The sequence below is a fragment of the Papaver somniferum genome, chromosome 11 (genome assembly GCF_003573695.1).
Source record: "Papaver somniferum cultivar HN1 chromosome 11, ASM357369v1, whole genome shotgun sequence".
Lineage (NCBI taxonomy): Eukaryota > Viridiplantae > Streptophyta > Magnoliopsida > Ranunculales > Papaveraceae > Papaver > Papaver somniferum.
In genome coordinates, this window is record NC_039368.1 from 75,070,336 (window position 1) to 75,090,355 (window position 20,020).

Genomic DNA, 20,020 nt, shown 5'->3' on the forward strand with positions numbered 1-20,020 from the left:
TAGAGTGTAGACAGTAGTTTATAGCCACTTCTCTCTCTGAGGACCCTTTCTTTCTTCCCCATTTCTCCTCTCTTTTCCAGTGACGAAGTTCTTTGTGGAGCAAAAATGGTTTGTTCTATATGTAAAACGAATACAGTTTCATTGTATAACAGATGTGGTGCATATGCAGAAGCGAACGACGGGACCGGAGTTCCAGTATGTAAGACTTGTTACGGGGAAGTCGATAACATACTGAACTTTATAAATAAAGACAGAAAGAATAAAACCATATCCTATCCAGCCGATAACAATTGGGTACGTATCTGCATCTTTAGGCGTATCTGCATTTTCAGGTTATACATATGTTTACCCTTCTCTCCCAGATTAAGATTGTTTTTGGCTTGTTGTTTGCTAGATACGGAGCTTTTTAGATGCATGCTATTAACAATTTTGTGTTCTGCACATGTTGCGATTTTGGGGTTCTTTTAGGGGAAAAGGTGGGTCGAAGAAGTGACAAAAGAAAAAGACGGTTTTCTGAGTGATCTAGCTGCAGCCTTTAGAGAGAAAATCCACTCAGATATTAAAGTGAAGCCGGGCGGCCGTGGACGCGCTCTACCTGCGCATAAATTTTTGCTGGTTAGTACTAGTGCCTGTGTAGCTCCGTATGTGTTACTTAAGTCTGGCTGCTCAAGTCTAAAAACTAAGCGGCATCTTTAACCAAAACTTTAAGACAACCACTGTCATGATATTGCCGTAACTCTTCTTATAATGGTTTCTTATTGTTATAATTGCAATTTCGGCCGTTATTCGGTTGTACCTTAGTGTAGGGTAAATCATAGACATATTTCCTGAGATGTAAGATGAGATGATATTTATTTCAAAAAATTGTAATTTTAAAATTGCAGGCAGCAAGATCCGAAATTTTCAAAACCATGTTAGCATCGGATACATGCAAAGTTGCACCAACCGGCTCAATTTCTCTCCCTGAATTCAGCTATGAAGAGCTCAAGACATTCTTGGAGTTCCTTTATGGCGGCAGCTTGGCTATAGAAAAATTTAAGGAGCATTTTTACACCTTAACAATTGCAGCTGACAAGTATGTAATTCCACACTTGCAGAAGTTCTGTGAGCAACAGATTTTGAATATGTTAGATGCATCAAATGCACTTAAAGTTCTCCAGCTCTCTGAAGTTTGTTCCAATGAGACTTTAAAGCGTGCTGCTCTGGATTCAATACTCAAGTACAAAAACGAGATAGTTCTTTTACCTTATTTTGAAGAATTTGCAAGAGAGAATCCACATTTGATGGTACATATCACAAGGGCCTCGCTGACTTGCTTCACTGGGAAGTAGAGATGCGAAGCGATGCGCAAAACATGCAGTAGCTGAAGCCTTTCCGGTGGATAGTATTTTTGTGGGACTGGGGGAGGTAGCAAAGGTACTTTTGATGCTGTAAATTCACCATTTGAAGTTAAAAGTAAACGTCTCCACTAGGACCAAGTGTGGTTTTATGTTTAATGTGCAAAGGCGTACCACAGCACTAAGTGGGAGAGTATATGTTTGCAGGGCAACAAAATAGGCTTAAATTTTTTTGGGCAAACTATTGCAAATAGCTGCTTGGGCATGTGTATAACGATGATATCCGCCTTTGTAAATCTTCTCTAGTGTAATAATATCCGGTTGTCTTTGGAACCATAATTGAGACTTAAAAAGTTTGTTTAAGGTGTCTTCCTTCCAAAAATTGGGTGCCTATAAAATTTGGCTGATGGAAAGTGACGGTGGTTGCGGGGTTTAGGCTGTACTAGACGGGCGAGTTAGAGTGAAATTATGGAAGTAGGATGCACTAGACGGGCGAGTTAGAGTGAAATTATGGAAGTAGGAATTACCTATAGATATTATTATGGTGTTCTTAATTAGTGGCAGGTCCACCCACTAAAGCCCAGTAACCGGAGGTCCATAATTAAAAGAAAAGAGAAAAATGGACCCAATTTTTTAAGCCCAGGTCCTGCACACGTGTGTAACCTATTACGTGCATTTTAAGAACTCCCAAAATAGTCTTCACTATATATAACAGAAATAAAAGCAGCCTTCCTCATTTTTCTTTTTATTCTCAGATGCGTTCTCTCTCTCCCTCTCCTCTTCTCTGTTGCTGCCGTTTATGAAGTTTAGGCCTAGGGTTCGTGAAGATGTTTAGTGGTTTTATAATTTTTCTCCAGTTCTTCTTTGTTTTTGTTTTGTTTCTCAAATGAATCATGAAAATTCGATCGATTTCATGATGTTTTCACTTTCTTTTTGCGGTTTTGGTAGTTCGATCTCATGATGCGTCTCTTGTTTTTCACGTGCTGCTGATTTTTAGACTATGAATCAACAGTACATATTTGGTATATTGAAATATACTGCTCTAATTTTGTTGTTTTTTATAATTTTGGAGATTTTTCTTGTTTGATCCAGAAGTACATATATGGAATACTCAAATAAAAGTGTTTCGATTCTATTTTTTCATAGATTCGTTACTTGTTTTTCACATGCAGCTAAATTTTAGATTATGAATCAGCAGTGCATATATGATGTACTGAAAAATTATGCTTTAATTTTGTTATTTTTGTAGTTTTGGATATTTTTCTTCTTCGATCAGAAGTATATATATGGAATACTGGAAAAAAAAAGTGTTTCGATTCTGTTTTTTATGGATTCATTACTTGGTTTTCACATGCAGCTTATTTTAGTTTCATTTTGGTTGTTTTTTATATGCTTTTGAGTTGCTTTTGTGTATCAATCATCGGTACGTGTATGATATACTGGTGGATTTTGATGAAACAAGTTCATATCTAAATAAAAAATCATGTTTTATGTTTATTTCATTAGTAGATCTGATATTTTTATGGTTTTTGGTTTGTTTTTCAGTTTTGTTTTGTGTATTAACCATCAGTACATATATGACGTACTGTTTATTTTTATGTTTACTATGAATTTATAGAGTTTTTCTTATTTTTTTGGTTTGATCCAGGAGTACATATATGGAATACTGAAATATGTGCTTTGATTCGGTTAGATTTTACGGATTCATCACTTCTTCTTGACATTCAGTTAAGTTTTTCTCTACCTGATCAGGTGCGTATTAACTTTGATTCTTCGTTTTTATTTACTTCTTTAAAAAAATGAGTTCGATAGACTTACAAAATGAGTCTTTACAGGAATACCAGGTAACCCTAGATTTGTTAATTTTCAAAGCACCAAATTTGAAATTTTGAAGTTTCGTTCAAAACCCTAATTTTGATTTCCTTGGATGAGCAAATTAGTTCTGAGCTACTAGAGGCATTATATGAGAAATTTCAGTCTGAATGTGCAAAGTTCTCGCAATATCAGGTCAGTTAAGGAATGCGGGACAATTTTCAGGTCTTAATATTACTTTGTTGTCATTTACTTGATTTCCTCTTGGAATCCACTTTGAATAACGATATTTTACCTTGATTTGTTCTTATGGGTATTTTATTTTGCAGTTTGATTTTCTTGCTTCTAGCTAATTTAGGATATCGATGCAATAGGATTTCTCGGAATGTACTTCCTTTCTATTGGAGCTTAACGATAATTTTTCTGTTTGACTAGATATTTCCCGGCATATGTTTAAGAATTACACATCATATACCAACTTGAACGAGTTCCCCAAGTTGCATGATGCTAGGTCATGTTTGAGGTGATTCACACTAAGGAAAATGTGGTTTGGGTTCTGATTTAGATGCGATTATTTTCGACTTAGCAGACCATCATTCTCAGATGTGAATGATGAATACAAATACAAAGGGTAATATCCGCCATCAGACGACATTCCATGTACAAAAAACTTTGCTCGCATTTAGAAAAATTTGTAATATTGTAGGTTTAGAAATCATATTCTATTGTGTTCATAATTATAGGCATAAATTTGGTGCATATCAAAGCACTTAAATGAATCTTAATTAGAGATTGCATAGGACGGACACAGAAATGACACGAGTTATTGCGAGATAAATTAATCATCTTTTAGATGCCTATATGATAACGATGTTTTACTTGCATTTGATAGTCTGTGTTGCAGCAGAATTGAAATGACAATGGTGTTGATGTAGCTGTTGCAGTTGTGGTTTAAGCTAAGAATATTGTGATGCAGCAAGATAGAAGATTACTGAGAAGATGGAGCTGAAGGCAGTGGTGAATGGTTGACTGCAGAGGTGCTGGTGCTGTAATAAAGTAAAGTGAATTGAGGAGTACTCAGATTCCTAAATAGTGTAGCAGATGTGTACTCATATTTGTAAGCAGTGTGGCAGATATGTCCTCAAATTTGTAAATAGTGTAGCAGATATGTACTCAAATTTGTAAACAGTGTATCAGTTATGTACTCAAATCTATGGTAGTGTGTTATTTCACATGTACTTAAACAGTGGGGTATATTAGTCATTTCCATGTTTTCAAATAACTTTGGACATTAGAATAAGAGTAAAATCTAGTTGGACCCAGCTATAAATAACCTTATGGGCTTAGGACCAAACAAGAAATTAATGGAAGTGCTAAACCTAATGGCAACTACAAGATGAAACTACAATATGAAACTTAGCTTACATAAAGACAGCTCTCTTTATTGATGTTTAGAAAATTTCTCAAAACTGAACACAAGCTCTAATCTTGCTCGTATAATCAACCACAACTTTGGTGATCATATGTATATATAGAACTATGAATTCCTTTTCCTAGTCCTATTACCTTATTACATGTCTTTCCTTTTCTTAGAACTAGATGACTTCTAATTCCCTTAGGATTACATCAATTTCCTAATCTTGTCCTAACCAGCTTGTTAGTGATTTTTATGTTGAAGTTAATCCAACATTCTCCCCCTTAAACTTCAACTGTGCTTGTGAAAAATCTTGTACTCCTATTAATTTCCTCATTTCTTCAAACTTGATCCGAACTAATGCCTTTGTCAATATATCTGCTTTCTGCTCATTTCCTGGTATGTGTTCAACGTTGATGATCTCCTTCTCGATACATTCTCGTATGAAATGATACCTTTTGTGAATGTGTTTCGTCTTCCCATGAAACACTGGATTTTTAGTGAGTGCAATTTCAGACTTATTATAAATCTTGATGAGAACTTTTTCAGGTTCTCTTCCTTTTATTTCACCCAACAGTTCTTGAAGCCATATTGATTGTTTAGCTGCTTCTGTTGCAGCCATAAACTCAGCTTCACAGGATGAGAGGGCTACAGTGTATTGCTTCTGTGAACACCATGTAATAGGTGCTTCTCCTAGATAAAATATATGACCAGTTGTACCTTTTCCATCATCTTGGTCAATATTATGACTGCTGTCACTATACCCAACAATTCCTTTTGATCCTCCTCGACCATACTTCAATCCACAGCTGATTGTTCCTCTTAGATATCTCAATATCTACTTTATTACATCACCATGAGACTTGCGTGGACTCTGCATATAATGGCTTGCTACTCCCACAGAGAAAGCCAAATCTGGTCTTGTGTGTAATAAGTATCTTAGGCATCCAACATTTCTTCTATAACTCGTTGGATCAATCTCAGGCTCCTCTTGTGCTTTTGAAATTTTCAGTCCAAATTCCATTGAAATTCTTGTTGGATTACATGTTTCGAGTCCTGCTTCTTTCAGAATTCTCCTTGCATAAGCTTCTTGTTTAATCTGAATCCCATCTACTCCTTGATGGACTTCTATGCCAAGGTAATAAGTGAGTTTTTCGAGGTCTGACATCTCAAACTTTGATGACATTTCTCTCTTGAATTCATTGATCACCTTAAGGAAGTTGCCAGTCAAAAATAGATCATCTACATAGACTGCAATCACAAGAAGCATTCCCTTTTCTTCTCTTCTGTATACAGAAATTTCTTTAGAACATTTTATGAATCTCATTCCCTTTGAGATTTGATCTAACTTTGTATTCCAGGATCGAGGGGCTTGTCTTAGACCATAGAGAGCTTTTGTCAACTTGTAAACTCTATGTTCTTGTCCCTTTACTTCGAAACCTTATGGTTGTTCAACATACACATCTTCACTTAGTTCGCCATGCAAGAATGCCGTCTTTACGTCTAAATGATGTATTTCCCAAGAGTTTGATGCAGCTTCTGCTATTAAGAGACGAATTGTCTCTAGTCTAGCAACTGGTGCGAAAACTTCATCAAAGTCTATGCCTGATTCTTGAATGTATCCCTTAGCTACAAGTCTTGCCTTATATTTGTTAATAGTTCCATCAGCATTTCTTTTAACCTTGAAGATCCACTTGAGGACAATCACTTTTACCCCACCTGACTTATCAATTAGAAACCAAGTCTTGTATCTGTTGATTGAAATAATTTCTTCTCTACATGCTTGTGTCCATTTAGTCGAGACCTTTGCTTCCTGAAAATTCCTTGGTTCATCATTAACAGAAAGTAGCATAATCTCGCATTCTTCTGCAGCTTGAAGAACATAATCCTCCAGATACTGTGGCTTTTGCATCTGTCTTGTTGATTTTCGCAGTGGAATGGGTTGACTTATTTCATCGATCTCCTCTTCTTCTTCTTCTTCTACTTCTTCGTTATTCTCAGTGTTTTCATTATTCTCTTCTTCATTGTTTCCATTGGTATTGATGATTATGGGTCCTTCGCCTTCATCAATTACTTGACCCCATCTCATATGAAACATTCCAGGATCCCTACTTGGTCCATCATTAGTTTCTTTCCAGTTCCAGTTTGTTTTTTCATCGAATATCACATCTCGACTCACTATTACTCTTTTCGTTGTTGGATTGAATAATCTGTAAGCTTTGGATCCAGGCTCAATTCCTAGATGCACAAGAGTCTGAGATCGATCATCCAGTTTCTTAAGAGTTGCAGAATCAACTTTTGCGTATGCTTTGCAACCAAACACTCTTAAATGATCTATGTTTGGTTTTCTCTTTCGCAAACTTTCATATGGAGTCATGTCTTTCAGAGCTTTCGTAGGTATCCTGTTTATTAGGTATGTGGAGTGTCGTACAGCTTCTCCCCATAGATAATTAGGTATCTGCATAGCCTTTAAAGAACTTATTGTCATCTCCATTAGAGTCATGTTTCTCCTCTCCACCACTCCGTTTTGTTGTGGTGTATATGGTGATGTGAGTTTCCTTTTGATTCCATTTGACTCACAGAACTTGTTGAACTCTAAGGAAGTGAACTCTCCTCCTCTATCAGTTCTAAGCATTTTGACCTCCTCTTTTAACTCTTTTTCTATCAGATTTCTGAAAGCTTTGAATATGTCAAATCTCATTCTTTTCTTTCATAAGAATAGACCACATATATCTTGAGAAGTCATCTATAATAATAAATATGTATTTGTTATTTTCAAGGGGTTGTGGTGTAATAGGACCACATAAATCAGCATGAAGAAGCTCTAATGGCTTTGAGGCTCTGAATGTTGTTGCTTTTGGAAAACCTTGACGCGTTTGTTTCCCAACTAAACATGATTCACAGATCCTTGATTCATCGTTTATCTGTGGTAGCCCTCGAACCATCTTGTTCTGAGACATAGTTTTTAAGGTTCTGAAACTTATGTGTCCTAACCTTGTGTGCCACTTCCATGTCTGATCTTCCAGTCTCATATTCAGACACAATGGTCTTCCAATCATGAAACTTATCTTGTAGAGTCTATTCTGTGAGCGTGAGACTCTAACTAAAAGTCTTCCACTTGGGTCATGAATTGTTAGATAATCTTGTCGCATTCTAACATCACATCCAACTTCTGTAGCTTGTCCTAAACTTAGAATGTTGCTTTGTAAGTTTGGGATGAAGTAGATGTTTGTGACAAGCTTCTGTTCTCCGGTCTTGCTCTGAAATAGAATTGATCCTTTCTCTTCAATTTCTACAGAAAATCCATCCCCAAACTTCACTTGTCCTTTGATTTTCTCATTGAGTTCAGAAAAGTAGTGTCTCTTACCAGTCATGTGATTGCTGGATCCATTATCTAAATACCAGATTCCTTCTTCTCCATCCTATGATTCGTAGTTCTTTGGTATTAGTTTCCCTTCGTTTAAGAATACAACTTCGTGCATGAAAAGAGTTGTATCTGCTTCCCTTGTTTCATTCATATTTGCTTCTTCCATCTTTTGTATTCTTTCAGGGCATACAGAGGAGAAGTGTCCTGGTTTATCACATCTGTAACAAATAATGTTTGATCTATCCTTCTTTTCTTTCCCTTGGTTTTGATCATTCTGACTTGTTGTTCTATCTTGTGAGTTAAACCTTCCTCCCCTTCCTCGGCCTCTGTTTACTGTACCACCTCTTCCACGACCTCTTCCTCTTGTCGCAGAGTTTGTGTACAAGAGTTTTCCTTGAGTTTCTTCATTGTTTTCTTCATCAAGGATTGTCTCTTCATATGCTTTCAATCTTCCAATTATATCTTCATAGATAGTCTTCTTTAAATCTAAGACTTGTTCGAGAGAAGCTATGATATGAATATACTTGGATCTTGGTAAACTATTGAGAAACTTCTTTACCAATTATATAAAGACAACTCTCTTTTTTGATGTTTAGAAAATCTCTCAAAACTAAACACAAGCTCTAATATTGCTCATATAATCAACCACAACTTTGGTGATCATATATATATATAGAACTATGAATTCCTTTTCCTAATCCTATTACCTTATTACATGTCTTTCCTTTTCTTAGAACTAGATGACTTCTAATTCCCTTAGGATTACATAAATTTCCTAATCTTGTCCTAACCATCTTGTTAGTGACTTCTATGTTGAAGTCCAACAAAACCTAGGTAGGTTACAACTGGGAAAGAGACCTGACCCTATAAATACTCCACAATGTAAAACAAAGAAAGACTTCAGAACGAAACGAGAAAAGAAAGCAGCAATGATGTCTTATCTCCAAGCAGCAGCAGTGTTGTCGTATCTCCTAGCACTGATGTCTTATCTCCAAGAAGCAGCAACAACAATGATGTCTTATCTTCAAGCAACAGGAGCCTCCACCAAATCAGTGATAAGGTGTGGTCAACCGCATAACCCCGAAAGTAGTTCTAGTTCTGGCTTTAGCCTACCAAAGAGAATCCTGGAAAAGAAGTTATTGATTTTGGACCTAGATGAAACACTCGTACACAGAAATAAATCAATTACCAGAAACGGATCAACTGACAAGACGTGTGATTTTGCATATACTAAAGGAAACAATTATACATTTCTGTCATATTGAGGCCGTATGCTCAAAAGTTTTTGGAAAGGGTCTCCGAGTTGTTTGATGTAGTCTTCTTTACGGCTAGTTTCAAAGATAATGCAGATCGGGTACTTGATTTTCTGGACCCTCAAGGAAAGTTGTTTGTTGGGCGTTGCTATCATGACTCATGTACATATCTTGTTGACGGATCCTATGTCAAGGATCTAAGTATATTCAATGTCGATCTTGCCAAAGTTATCTTGGTTGATGATCGCCCCACTAACTTTCGTTGGCAAAGGGACAATGGCATTCCAGTTGCTAGTTGGTACTTCGATCCACAAGATGAAGAACTCGCTAGACTTCTCCCTTTCTTAGAGAGTTTGGCTCCTGCAAACGATGTAAGGCCCATCATTGCAGAGAGATTCACTTGTAGCAAGAATGAAAAGAGAGGCGGCGGTGGCAAACAAGAAAAGAGCATTGAAGCTTCAGAGGAGTTCGTATAAAAAAGCAACAAGGAATTTGTGCCAAGATCTTGTAATATGAGGATGGGAAACATGAACTAAGTTGATCTCTGGAAATTAGTATGCATCTATTTCCCCACGTCTTATATTTCCCTGAATCAGGGAAGGAGCTAAACTTGAGAGAGTCCAATTTTCTTTAGGTAAAAAGTCTGTTTTGGAGTCCAGTGAAAATTGTAACTAGTTATCTATGTGATTTTCAATTCAATCACAAGAGTTAAACTTAATGCTATAGTTGATGGAGATTTTTAATTAGTACTAGTATTATGTTACTATTGAAATTTACACAAATCTCTCATTTTGTTGTTAGGCTAAATAGTTTGTTACACGAGCATATTCATAAGCATAAATTTTCACTTCACTATATTTTGTTTTTATTTTTGTTCGGCAAGCGTAATGTATTTCATTGAAAATGAAAAAGCTTACAGGATGCAAGCCAAGTACAACTATGAGAAGGGAGGACAAGTTCACTAAGTGAAAATTGTCTATACAAGCACTTCAAGTTTTTAAAGGATTATAAACAGATATAGGTCTGATTTTCAACGCGATAGACAACCATAGGCCTGTTTTTTACAAATTTGCAAATGTAGGTCTCCATCCATGTTTCCATCCAAATCCGTTACTTTTGTCAATTTATCGGTCAACACGGTCAATTTCTCATCAGATGAGATGAGTTAATGATACTCAAATTACTCATTTGCCCTCTATACACGTGTAATCATCTCGGCGTTTGATCGGATTCTAATATTAATCCTGAAAAAATCAACGGGTTAGGTTAAAAACTACTCCGTTTTATGTTTTCTTTTCACTATGCAGTCCCACTTCTGTTGATGTATCAGCCATCGCAGCCATCGATTTAAAAAATGGCGGAGAAGAATTTGAAGAAAATGGTGAACTGAGGGTATTTGCCGATAGATTAAGACATGAATCTGAGGTCAAGAAGCAAATAAAGGTTGGTGAAATCGAGAAGAAACAGGGTTAAGACATGAAATTTTCTTCCATGGATTTAGGTCGAATTGTTAACAGTCTAGGGTTTGTACTGGTGCTGTGAAGATGATGGAATTGATCTTGTGTTGTTCGATTCAAGGGTTTTAATGAGATCTGAATCTGAAATAGAAAGGTCGTGTGTGTTGAATTCATGGGTTTTGGCTGAATTCAAACTCTCAATTGAAGGAAGAATCTGAAGTTTAGGTTTTGTGTGCAATTTGGTTGTAGTGTTTTGTTGTTCCGGTGGAGTGACTGGTGGTGCAGAATAGGGGTTTGCTGTTTCGATTATAATTTGGGTTGTAGCTGTTGATTTCGAAGTAATTGAAGGTGGTTGTTGTGAATCAGAAGAAGAAATAGGGTACTTGATGATTTTCAAATGGGCAGAGTTAAGAGCGGATTGAGGATTCTGGTAAGTGTGTTTGCTGTTGAGAATCACAGGTAAGGTTTGAATCTGTTATGAATTTGAAGATCAACATATGAATGGATGGGTGTGTGAAAGAGTTGATTTGGGGTTTTGATAATTTCTGAAGCTAAGGACAGGGATGAACGAGATTGAGCTGTTGGTGCTGTGGGTTATGGTGAATTTATAAGTTAGAGCACAAATCTGTGCCGGAAGGGGAAAATTATGGGTCATATTGATGTTGGATTTATGATGAGAATATTGTGGCAGTGATTCTGGGTATTAATAGAATGAGGATTGGGGTTTTACTTGTTCTGAGATGAATTGGGGCTTGTTGAAGTCTTATCTGTTGCTAACAATTGAAGATGATAGATGCCAATTAGTTGGTTATTTTTGGTGATGAACATGGAGTTGGTTGAATCTGTTGATGCAGGCAATTGAAGCGTGAGGCTATATAGAAGATGCCACTGGTGTTGTTGGAATGGGATGAGAAGATGTCTGTTTCTCCTCTTTTAAGAGTATGAACTGAAGCTACAGAGTTGCAGTTGCAGCTAGGGAAGTTAGGTTATGTTTTAGTGGGTTTGTGTTGTTGAGTTGGTAAGATGGTGATGCTGCACAGATTTTCAAACAGGTATAGGTTATAGAGTGTGGGTGATTTGAGGGAAGGGTTTGATGGGTTTGCTTGTTGTTGCAGTAATGGCCACAGTTTTGTTGATGCAGATAGACAAGATTCTGGAAGAGATGCAGATGAACTGTTGGTCGTGGTCAAGAACATGAAGCTTTAAATCATGAAAAACAGTGGTGTTGCTAAAGACGCTGGTTGCATTAATGGAGTCGTTGCAGCTGCAGCATGGTGCTGGTGCTTGCTTCCAAGGAATGTGTAAACTGATTGATTGAATTGTCTTGCTTTATAATCTTGATTATTGAATTGATGTTGATTAGAGAATGAGTAAAACTGGTGGTAAGTTGATGCTGGTAAGTTGATGTTGGTCTCCTGGCGGTAAGTTGATGCTGTTGCGGATGGATAACTGAAGGTGCAATGATCCCATACGTTTGAATCTGATATCTCATTTTGAAGTGCCACGTGTCAACTAGTGGTGATGTGTACATAGTCCACGTGGACAGAAACTGTACATTGAGATACCAACCGAATTGAGTTAGCAAATGAAACTCACCGAGTTGAAGAACTTAAATGTGAGATGAAGGACTTATAAATCTTTTTATCTTACACTAACGTTGCCAAAAAGATGAATAACCACCGTTAGTCGTTTTTTCAGTCAAAACCGACCTAAATTTATAACTTTCAAAAAAACGGGTTTATGATTGTCACCCTGAAAAGAAACAGGTTTATATCTATTTTTCACCCTTTTTTTTAATCATTTGACGATGAGATATACAATATAGGGTTCATGACACTTGTTAGTGGGCATGACACTTGTTATATGCTCAGTACAAACGTCTCACTCTCAACAACACTTGTCATATGATAGATGTACAAGTGTCAATCTCTCAACAATCAGGGGATACATAGTGAAAGAGTGAGCAGCTACATCGTCAACGTATTCCACCTCTAGTGCATATGCCGTAGAAAAAATATAGTTTATAAACCATTTTCAGGTTACTACCCACTCCTTCGTCTCTCCCTGCAAGTGCATATGCCGTAGAAAAAATATAGTTTATAAACCATTTTCAGGTTACTACTCACTCCTTCGTCTCTCCCTGCATTTCTGGTAACGTTGAGGAGCAAGAATATGTCTTGTTCTATTTGTAAAACGAGTACTATCAGCTTCTTTAACGTTTATAATGGACGTTATCTCGATAGACAGCCACAGTATGCACTTGGTGGACATGTGCGCGAAGGGGTTGCAGTATGTAACAATTGTTATGGAGAAGTCACTAAGATACTGAACTTTATAAACAACAACCAACATGAAAAATCCATATCCTATCCAGCGGATACCAATTGGGTAAGCATCGACTCTTTTAGGCTGTAAATGAATCTATGAACAAATTCTCTCTCACACTTATTCTTTAGCTCTGTCGATGAAAATTTGGATGCATGAGCATGGTGCTGACTTTATCTTATTAACATGTTAATGTTGGGTTTTCTTAGGGGAAGGTGGGTTGAGATAATGGAAGACCGAGAAAATTTTCATAGCGACTGTTGGGATATATGTTTTAAAATAATTCTTTTATACATTTATATCAACAATTTGAACTTGGCCCAGTGGTTAAGCATTCTGGGCCTGAAGGGTTAGGTCTCAGGATCGAATCCCTCCCCCTATTTTGGGGCCTTGGGGTCTTGGGAGGTGTCCAATCGTTTTTTTACTGTACTTAATTATGTTTTAATTGCGCTAATTATGGCATGATTTATTTGCCCGTTTTTTGACTGTTTCGAATGGAATTTTAATTGCAGTAATTAATCCAATTTATTCTCCATTAATCTGCATTGACTGCCTGGTTATAAAAACAGTTTTGAGAACAAAAAGAAAAAAAACAAGTTTTTACACTATTGTTTTTCTGAGAATCAAAAGACCAAAAATACTGAGCAAGAATAGATAGAGTAAAAGTGATCGATTTGTCATTATGTGCTTGAGAGATCGAAATAGAGTTTTTCTCGGTTGTTTTATCCTGGGAGCGTTGTGACGAAAAAGAACTGCTTGCACCGAATTCAAGGCAGAGCCACGAAACATCCGAAAGAGAGCGACCTGGTCGTGACTCAGCCGTTTTGTGTCTTAATCTCTGTTTTGCAGGTGTGAAATCGGCAATTGTTCCAACAATTTTAGGACGTTTCTTTTTTCCATGGAATCTGAAAAGAAAACAGTTGCTGATATCAACAAGCCGTTCAAGTTTGAAGGACTTCACTTCAGAAGATGGAAGCTAAAGTTGTTTCTCTACCTCAAACTGATGAAGTTGCACATGATGGTGACCTCCATCAAATCAGATGATCCACAAGATGCAGAAGCTACAGAAAAAGCATCTCCAGCCGCAACAAGTGCAACTCCTCAACCAACTGAAGAACCTGTTGTGACCCAAACTGCTGAAGAAAAACAAAAAGCCTATGAAAAATGGATTGATAATGACTTTGATTGTAAAAACTATATTATGAATGCTTTGTCTGACGATCTATATGAATATTACTCCACATTTTATACTGCTAAAGATGTGTGGGATGCCTTACAGAAGAAATATGATACTGAAGAAGCCGGATCGAAGAAATATGATGTAAGCCGCTACCTGAGATATCAAATGGTGGATGAAAAATCAGTCGTTGCTCAGGCTCATGAACTTCAGAAAATAGATCATGAAATTATGACGGACGGTATGAAAACTGATGAACAATTTCAAGTATCTGTATTGATTGATAAATTACCCCCATATTGGAAAGGTTTTCGTAATACTTTGCGTCATAAAACTAAGGAATTTTCTCTTAAAAGTTTGATTGTTAAGCTCAGGGTTGAAGAGGAAGCACGGAAAAAAGACAGAAAGGAAGATATTCTTATCGTTTTCAATAATAAGAATCAGACTCAACCGAGTTTGAAACCTAAGAAAAAACAGATGAAACCTGACCAGAACTAAAGGAAAGGAAAACCTAATCAAAACAAGAACCCACACCCATCAAGGAAATTTCAGAATTCTGATTCTGATTTCCTTTGTTATACTTGCGGTAAACCAAACCACATGGCTAGGGATTGCAGGAATAACAAAGGAAAGAATAACGCACAAGCTAATGCTGTTGAAAGCGTTATAATTGTCATGGTTTCTGATCCATAGATTCACATGGTTGGTGGAACCGATGGGTGGTGGATAGACAGTGGTGCTTCGCGCCATTGTTGTTTTGATAGGTCCATATTTAAGAGCTATGCAGAAATCAAGGATAAGAAAGTGTTGGTGGGAGACTCCCATACCAGTATAGTGAAAGGTTCTGGTACGGTAGAACTGAAGTTTACCTCTGGGAATACAATTATACTGAAAGATGTCCTCCACACTCCATAAATGAGAAAGAATCTTGTTTCCGGCTATCTTCTCAACAAGGCTGGGCTGTATCAAACTATTGGATCTGATGTTTACACAATTACTAAAAACAAAGTGTTTGTAGGAAAAGGTTATGTTGCTGATGGAATGTTTAAGCTTAATGTTGAAATGAATAAAATTGCATCTTCTTCTTATATGGTGTGTACTTTTAATGTTTGGCATGCTAGACTTTGTCATGTGAACAGTAGATCAGTAGATACCATGAGCAAGCAAGGTCTTATTCCAAAACTATCCATGCATGATTTTGAAAAATGTTAATCTTGTAGTCAAGCTAAGATAACCAAGAGTTCTCATAAATTTGTTATTAGAGAATCTGAACCATTGGAGTTAGTGCATTATGATTTGTGTGAATATGAAGGTATATTAACTAGAAATGGAAAGAGATATGTCATGACTTTTATTGATGATTATTCTAATTATAACTATGTTTACTTGCTAAGTCATAAGAATGAAGCTATTGAAAAATTTAAGGTTTTTATTGCTGAAGTTGAAAATTAATTTGGTAGGAAAATTAAGAGATTTCGTAGTGATAGAGGAACTGAATATGATTCTAAACCATTCACTGAAATTTATGAATCTTCTGGAATTATACATGAAAAAACTGCTTCGTATAACCCTGAAATGAATGGAAAAGATGAAAGAAAGAATCGTACATTTACTACTCTTGTGACTGCATGTTTGCTGAGTTCTATTGCTGCCCCTCATTGGTGGGGAGAAATTTTGCTGACTGTTTGCTATGTTTTGAATCGTGTGACAAATCCAAAACTAAAATTTCACCCTATGAACTTTGAAAAAACAGAAAACCAATGTATCTTATTTTAAAGTATGGGGTTGTTTGTCTTATGTTCGTATTCCTGATCCTAAAAGATCAAAGCTAGCTAGTAAAGCTTATGAATGTGTTTTTGTTGGGTATGCTCAAAACAGTAAAGCTTATAGATTTTTTGATCTAAATAATAAAGTTATTATTGAATCTATTGATGTTGATTTCTTTGCAGATAAATTTCCTTTTAAATCTAGAAATAGTGGGGGTTCTCTACCTAGTACAAGTTATGAACTTAGAATAGAAGAACCTAGAACTGCAGAGACTAGAGACGCTGAAATTGAACCCAGACGTAGTAAAAGGGCTAGGATTGCGACAGACTATGGTTCTTATTTTGAAGTTTATACCCTAGAGGAAGACCCTTCTAGTCTTCAAGAGTCACTTAATTCTCCTGAATCCGGTTTTTGGCAAGAAGCCATAGATAATGAAATGGACTCCCATAATCTTAATGGAACTTGGCACCTAGCAGATTTACCCCCTGGTTGCAAAGAAATAGGTTGTAAATGGGTACTTAAAAGGAAGTTGAATCCTGATGGTTCAGTAGACAAACACAAAGCTAGGTTGGTAGCTAAAGGATTTAGATAAAGAGAAGATGTAGATTTCTTTGATACTTACTCTCCCGTTACAAGATTGACTTCTATTCGTGTTTTGATTGTTGTTGCTGCTGTACATAATCTTGTTGTTCATCAAATGGATGTTAAAACAGCTTTTTTAAATGGTGAATTAGAAGAAGAAATTTACATGGAACAACCTGAAGGTTTTTCTGTTCCTGGTCAAGAACATAAAGTGTGTAAGTTAGATAAGTCATTGTATGGTTTGAAACAAGCTCCTAAGCACTGGCATGAAAATTTTGATAATTTGATGATTTCACATGGTTTCAGAATTAATGAAAGTGACAAATGCATATACTATAAGTTAGAAAACAATACATGCATCATGATTTGTTTATATGTGGATGATTTGCTAATTTTTGGTTCAAACTTGTCTGTGGTTGAAGAAACTAATAATATGCTTAAGTCTAACTTTGAAATGAAAGATTTGGGTGAAGCTAGTGTAATTCTGGGAATTAAGATTACTAGAACTAATGATGGTATTTCTTTGGATCAGTCTCATTATATTGAAAATATTTTAAAGAAGTACAACTATTTTGATTGTAAACCTGTGAGTACTCCTTTTGATGCTAGTGTTAAACTGTTTAAGAATACTGGTGATAGCATTAGACAATCTGAATATGCTAGTATAATTGGTAGTCTTCGTTATGCAACTGATTGTACCAGACCAGACATTGCATATATGCAGTGCGGGTTTTATGCAGGTTTACCAGTTGTCCTGGTTTGGAACACTGGAATGCAGTTGAGAGGGTTATGCGGTATCTTAAAAAGACCGTTAACCTAGGATTACACTATAAGAGATTTCATGCAGTCCTTGAAGAATACTGCGATGCTGATTGGAACTCTCTTTCAGATGACTCCAAGGCCACTGGTGGATATTTGTTTAATATTGCTGGTGACGCTGTGTCCTGGAAGTCAAAGAAACAGACAATTCTGGTTCAATCTACGATGGAGTCTGAATTGATAGCATTAGCAGCAGCTAGTGAAGAAGCAGGATGGTTCAGAAACTTGCTTTCTCAAATTCCTGTATGGGATAGACCGATACCAGCTATTATTATCCATTGTGATAGTACCACGGCTATTGCAAAAGTACAGAACTGTTTTTATAACGGTAAGAATCTACAAATGCGTCGAAAGCACAGCACAGTTAGAGAGTTTCTCACAACTAGTGTTGTACGTGTGGATCATGTTAGGTCGGAAGAGAACTTAGTTGATTCTTTAACGAAAGGATTAGCTAGGGAAAAGGTATTATATACCTCTAAAGTCATGGGACTTTTGCCCACTAGAAGTTGAGTCATTTTATGATGGATACCCACCTAGAAATAGGTTCAAAGGGAATAACGATTCACAAATTGATATGGAGATAGAATCATGCACCTTTCCCATGGCATGATATCCTGAAGCGGGTTAAGGTTTAGTTTTTTTTTTAACTCTTAATGAAGTCTATAGATCTGTATAGAGTGGGGTACCAAGCTACAGGAGTACCTTTGATAGACTCACCTATGTGAATGAGAAAGTGTGGCCGCTTTCTATGAGAACATGGGCAGTTCTCTAGAACATTCATTGAAACTGGGATAAGAACAGGGCCGTAATGTGCTGGCATTTAAGACTTTACTCTTAGTATAGTTGTGTGTGTGTTAAGTAATTTGTTCCCTCCATAGAGTTCAAAGACATGTGTTCACTCTGTGACAGAGTTCAGAGAATTTAATACTATGTAAGGGTTCAAAATCGAAAGATACGTTTGCTTATGCACATAACTATATGAATCTTGCTCAATGATTTTAAAAAAATAAGTGGGGATTGTTGGGATATATGTTTTAAAATAATTCTTTTATACATTTATATCAATAATTCGAGCTTGGCCCAGTGGTTAAGCATTTTGGGCCTGGAGGGTTAGGTCTCAGGATCGAATCCCTTCCCCTACCTTGGGAGGTCTCTTGAATTTGGAAAGTATTTTTGTTGTTATTAAAAGATTTTTTCAAACCGTTTTTTTACTGCACTTAATTATGTTTTATTTTTCCAAACCGTTTCTTTTACTGCACTTAATTATGTTTTAATTGCGCTAATTATGGCATGATTTATTTGCCCGTTTTTTGACTGTTTCGAATGGAATTTTAATTGCAGCAATTAATCCAATTTATTCTCCATTAATCTGCATTGACTGCCTGGTTATAAAAACAGTTTTGAGAACAGAAAGAAAATAACAAGTTTTTACATTATTGTTTTTCTGAGAATCAAGAGACCAAAAATACTGAGCAAGAATAGAGAGAGTAAAAGTGATCGATTTCTCATTGTGTGCTTGACAGATCGAAAGAGAGTTTTTCTCGACTGTTTTATCCTGGGGGCGTTGTGACGGAAAAGAACTGCTTGCACAAATTCAAGGCAGAACCACGAAACATCCTAAAGAGAGCGACTTGGTCGTGACTCAGCTCTCACTTTGTTTTGTATCTTAATCTCTGTTTTGCAGGTGTGAAATCGGCAATTGTTCCAACAACGACTTAGCTGATGATTTAAGAAAGGGATTTACTCGGATATTCAAGTGAAGCCTAGCAGTGGTCCTCCAATACGAGCCCATAAAATTTTGCTGGTTACCTTTTCTTTTTCATCAATTTTGGATCATTGTCATTATTTTCCCTTGGAATGCTTTTTATATCTTTTGTTTGAAATTGTAGGAAACGAGATTTGAAATATTGAAGAACATGCTATCATCGGATTGGTGTAAGGCTACACCAGAAGACTCCATTTCTCTCGCGGAATTCAATCATGAAGATCTTGACACCTTCTTCGAGTTTCTTTACCAAGGAGACTTGCATGTAGAGAAGTTTCAGAAACATTGTCGCTCTCTATTACTAGCAGCTGATAAGTATGATATTGTGCATCTGCAAAAGTTTTCTGAGCAACAGCTTGTTAAACTATTAAACTCGTCGAATGCACTCAAAATATTAGAAATCTCAGATGTTGTCTCGAACGAGAAAATAAAAGTTACTTCTTTGAAACTGATAATATTACGGTACAAAGAAATAGTTCTCACACCAAGTTTTGAAGAGTTTGCAAAAAAGAACCCACATTTGATGGTCCAGATCACTAGGGCTGCTCTTACTTATTCCAGCGAGAAGAGAATATGAAATTGGGTCAGGATATGCACAATGAGAACTCTTTTCTAATTACAGTTGGTACTAGGGATGTTGGAGTCGAAAATATAACTGGAAATGTTAATTTGTATATAGGAGGTGATAAATGTACTTTTGAATTTTGATGCTGTGAACTCACTTGTTTGGAGGGGTAAAAGAGAAATACGTGATGTTGTAGTTAGCGTTTTTTCTTTATTTTCGCGGGTTGCCCTCACGTAAACGAACATGTCACATACCACAAGAAGGGCGGCTAACATAAATCAAATGCTCTGATGTAAACGTATGCCACACGCATCCGCCTTCCACAGTAACAAAGAGTTTTCCTACAAAAGGCACTTTTTGGGTTGTTTTTGCTAAATTTT

General features: G+C 36.5%; 1 protein-coding gene across 1 annotated transcript; it reads left to right on the top strand.

The window, feature by feature from the left end:
* On the top strand, nt 1-1,652 carry LOC113320940 (BTB/POZ domain-containing protein At1g01640-like). The gene is made up of 3 exons (XM_026568842.1): nt 1-294; nt 469-615; nt 885-1,652. The coding sequence occupies exons 1-3, from the start codon at nt 106-108 to the stop codon at nt 1,329-1,331; spliced, it is 783 nt and encodes a 260-aa protein (XP_026424627.1). The 5' UTR covers nt 1-105; the 3' UTR covers nt 1,332-1,652.
* The last annotated feature ends 18,368 nt before the right edge of the window (nt 1,653-20,020 follow it).

Coding starts and splice junctions, on each gene's coding strand:
- LOC113320940 (XM_026568842.1), top strand. CDS start 106: ATGGTTTGTTCTATATGTAAAACGAATACAGTTTCATTGTATAACAGA. Junction 295..468: donor ATCCAGCCGATAACAATTGG/GTACGTATCTGC, acceptor GGGTTCTTTTAG/GGGAAAAGGTGGGTCGAAGA. Junction 616..884: donor CTGCGCATAAATTTTTGCTG/GTTAGTACTAGT, acceptor TTAAAATTGCAG/GCAGCAAGATCCGAAATTTT.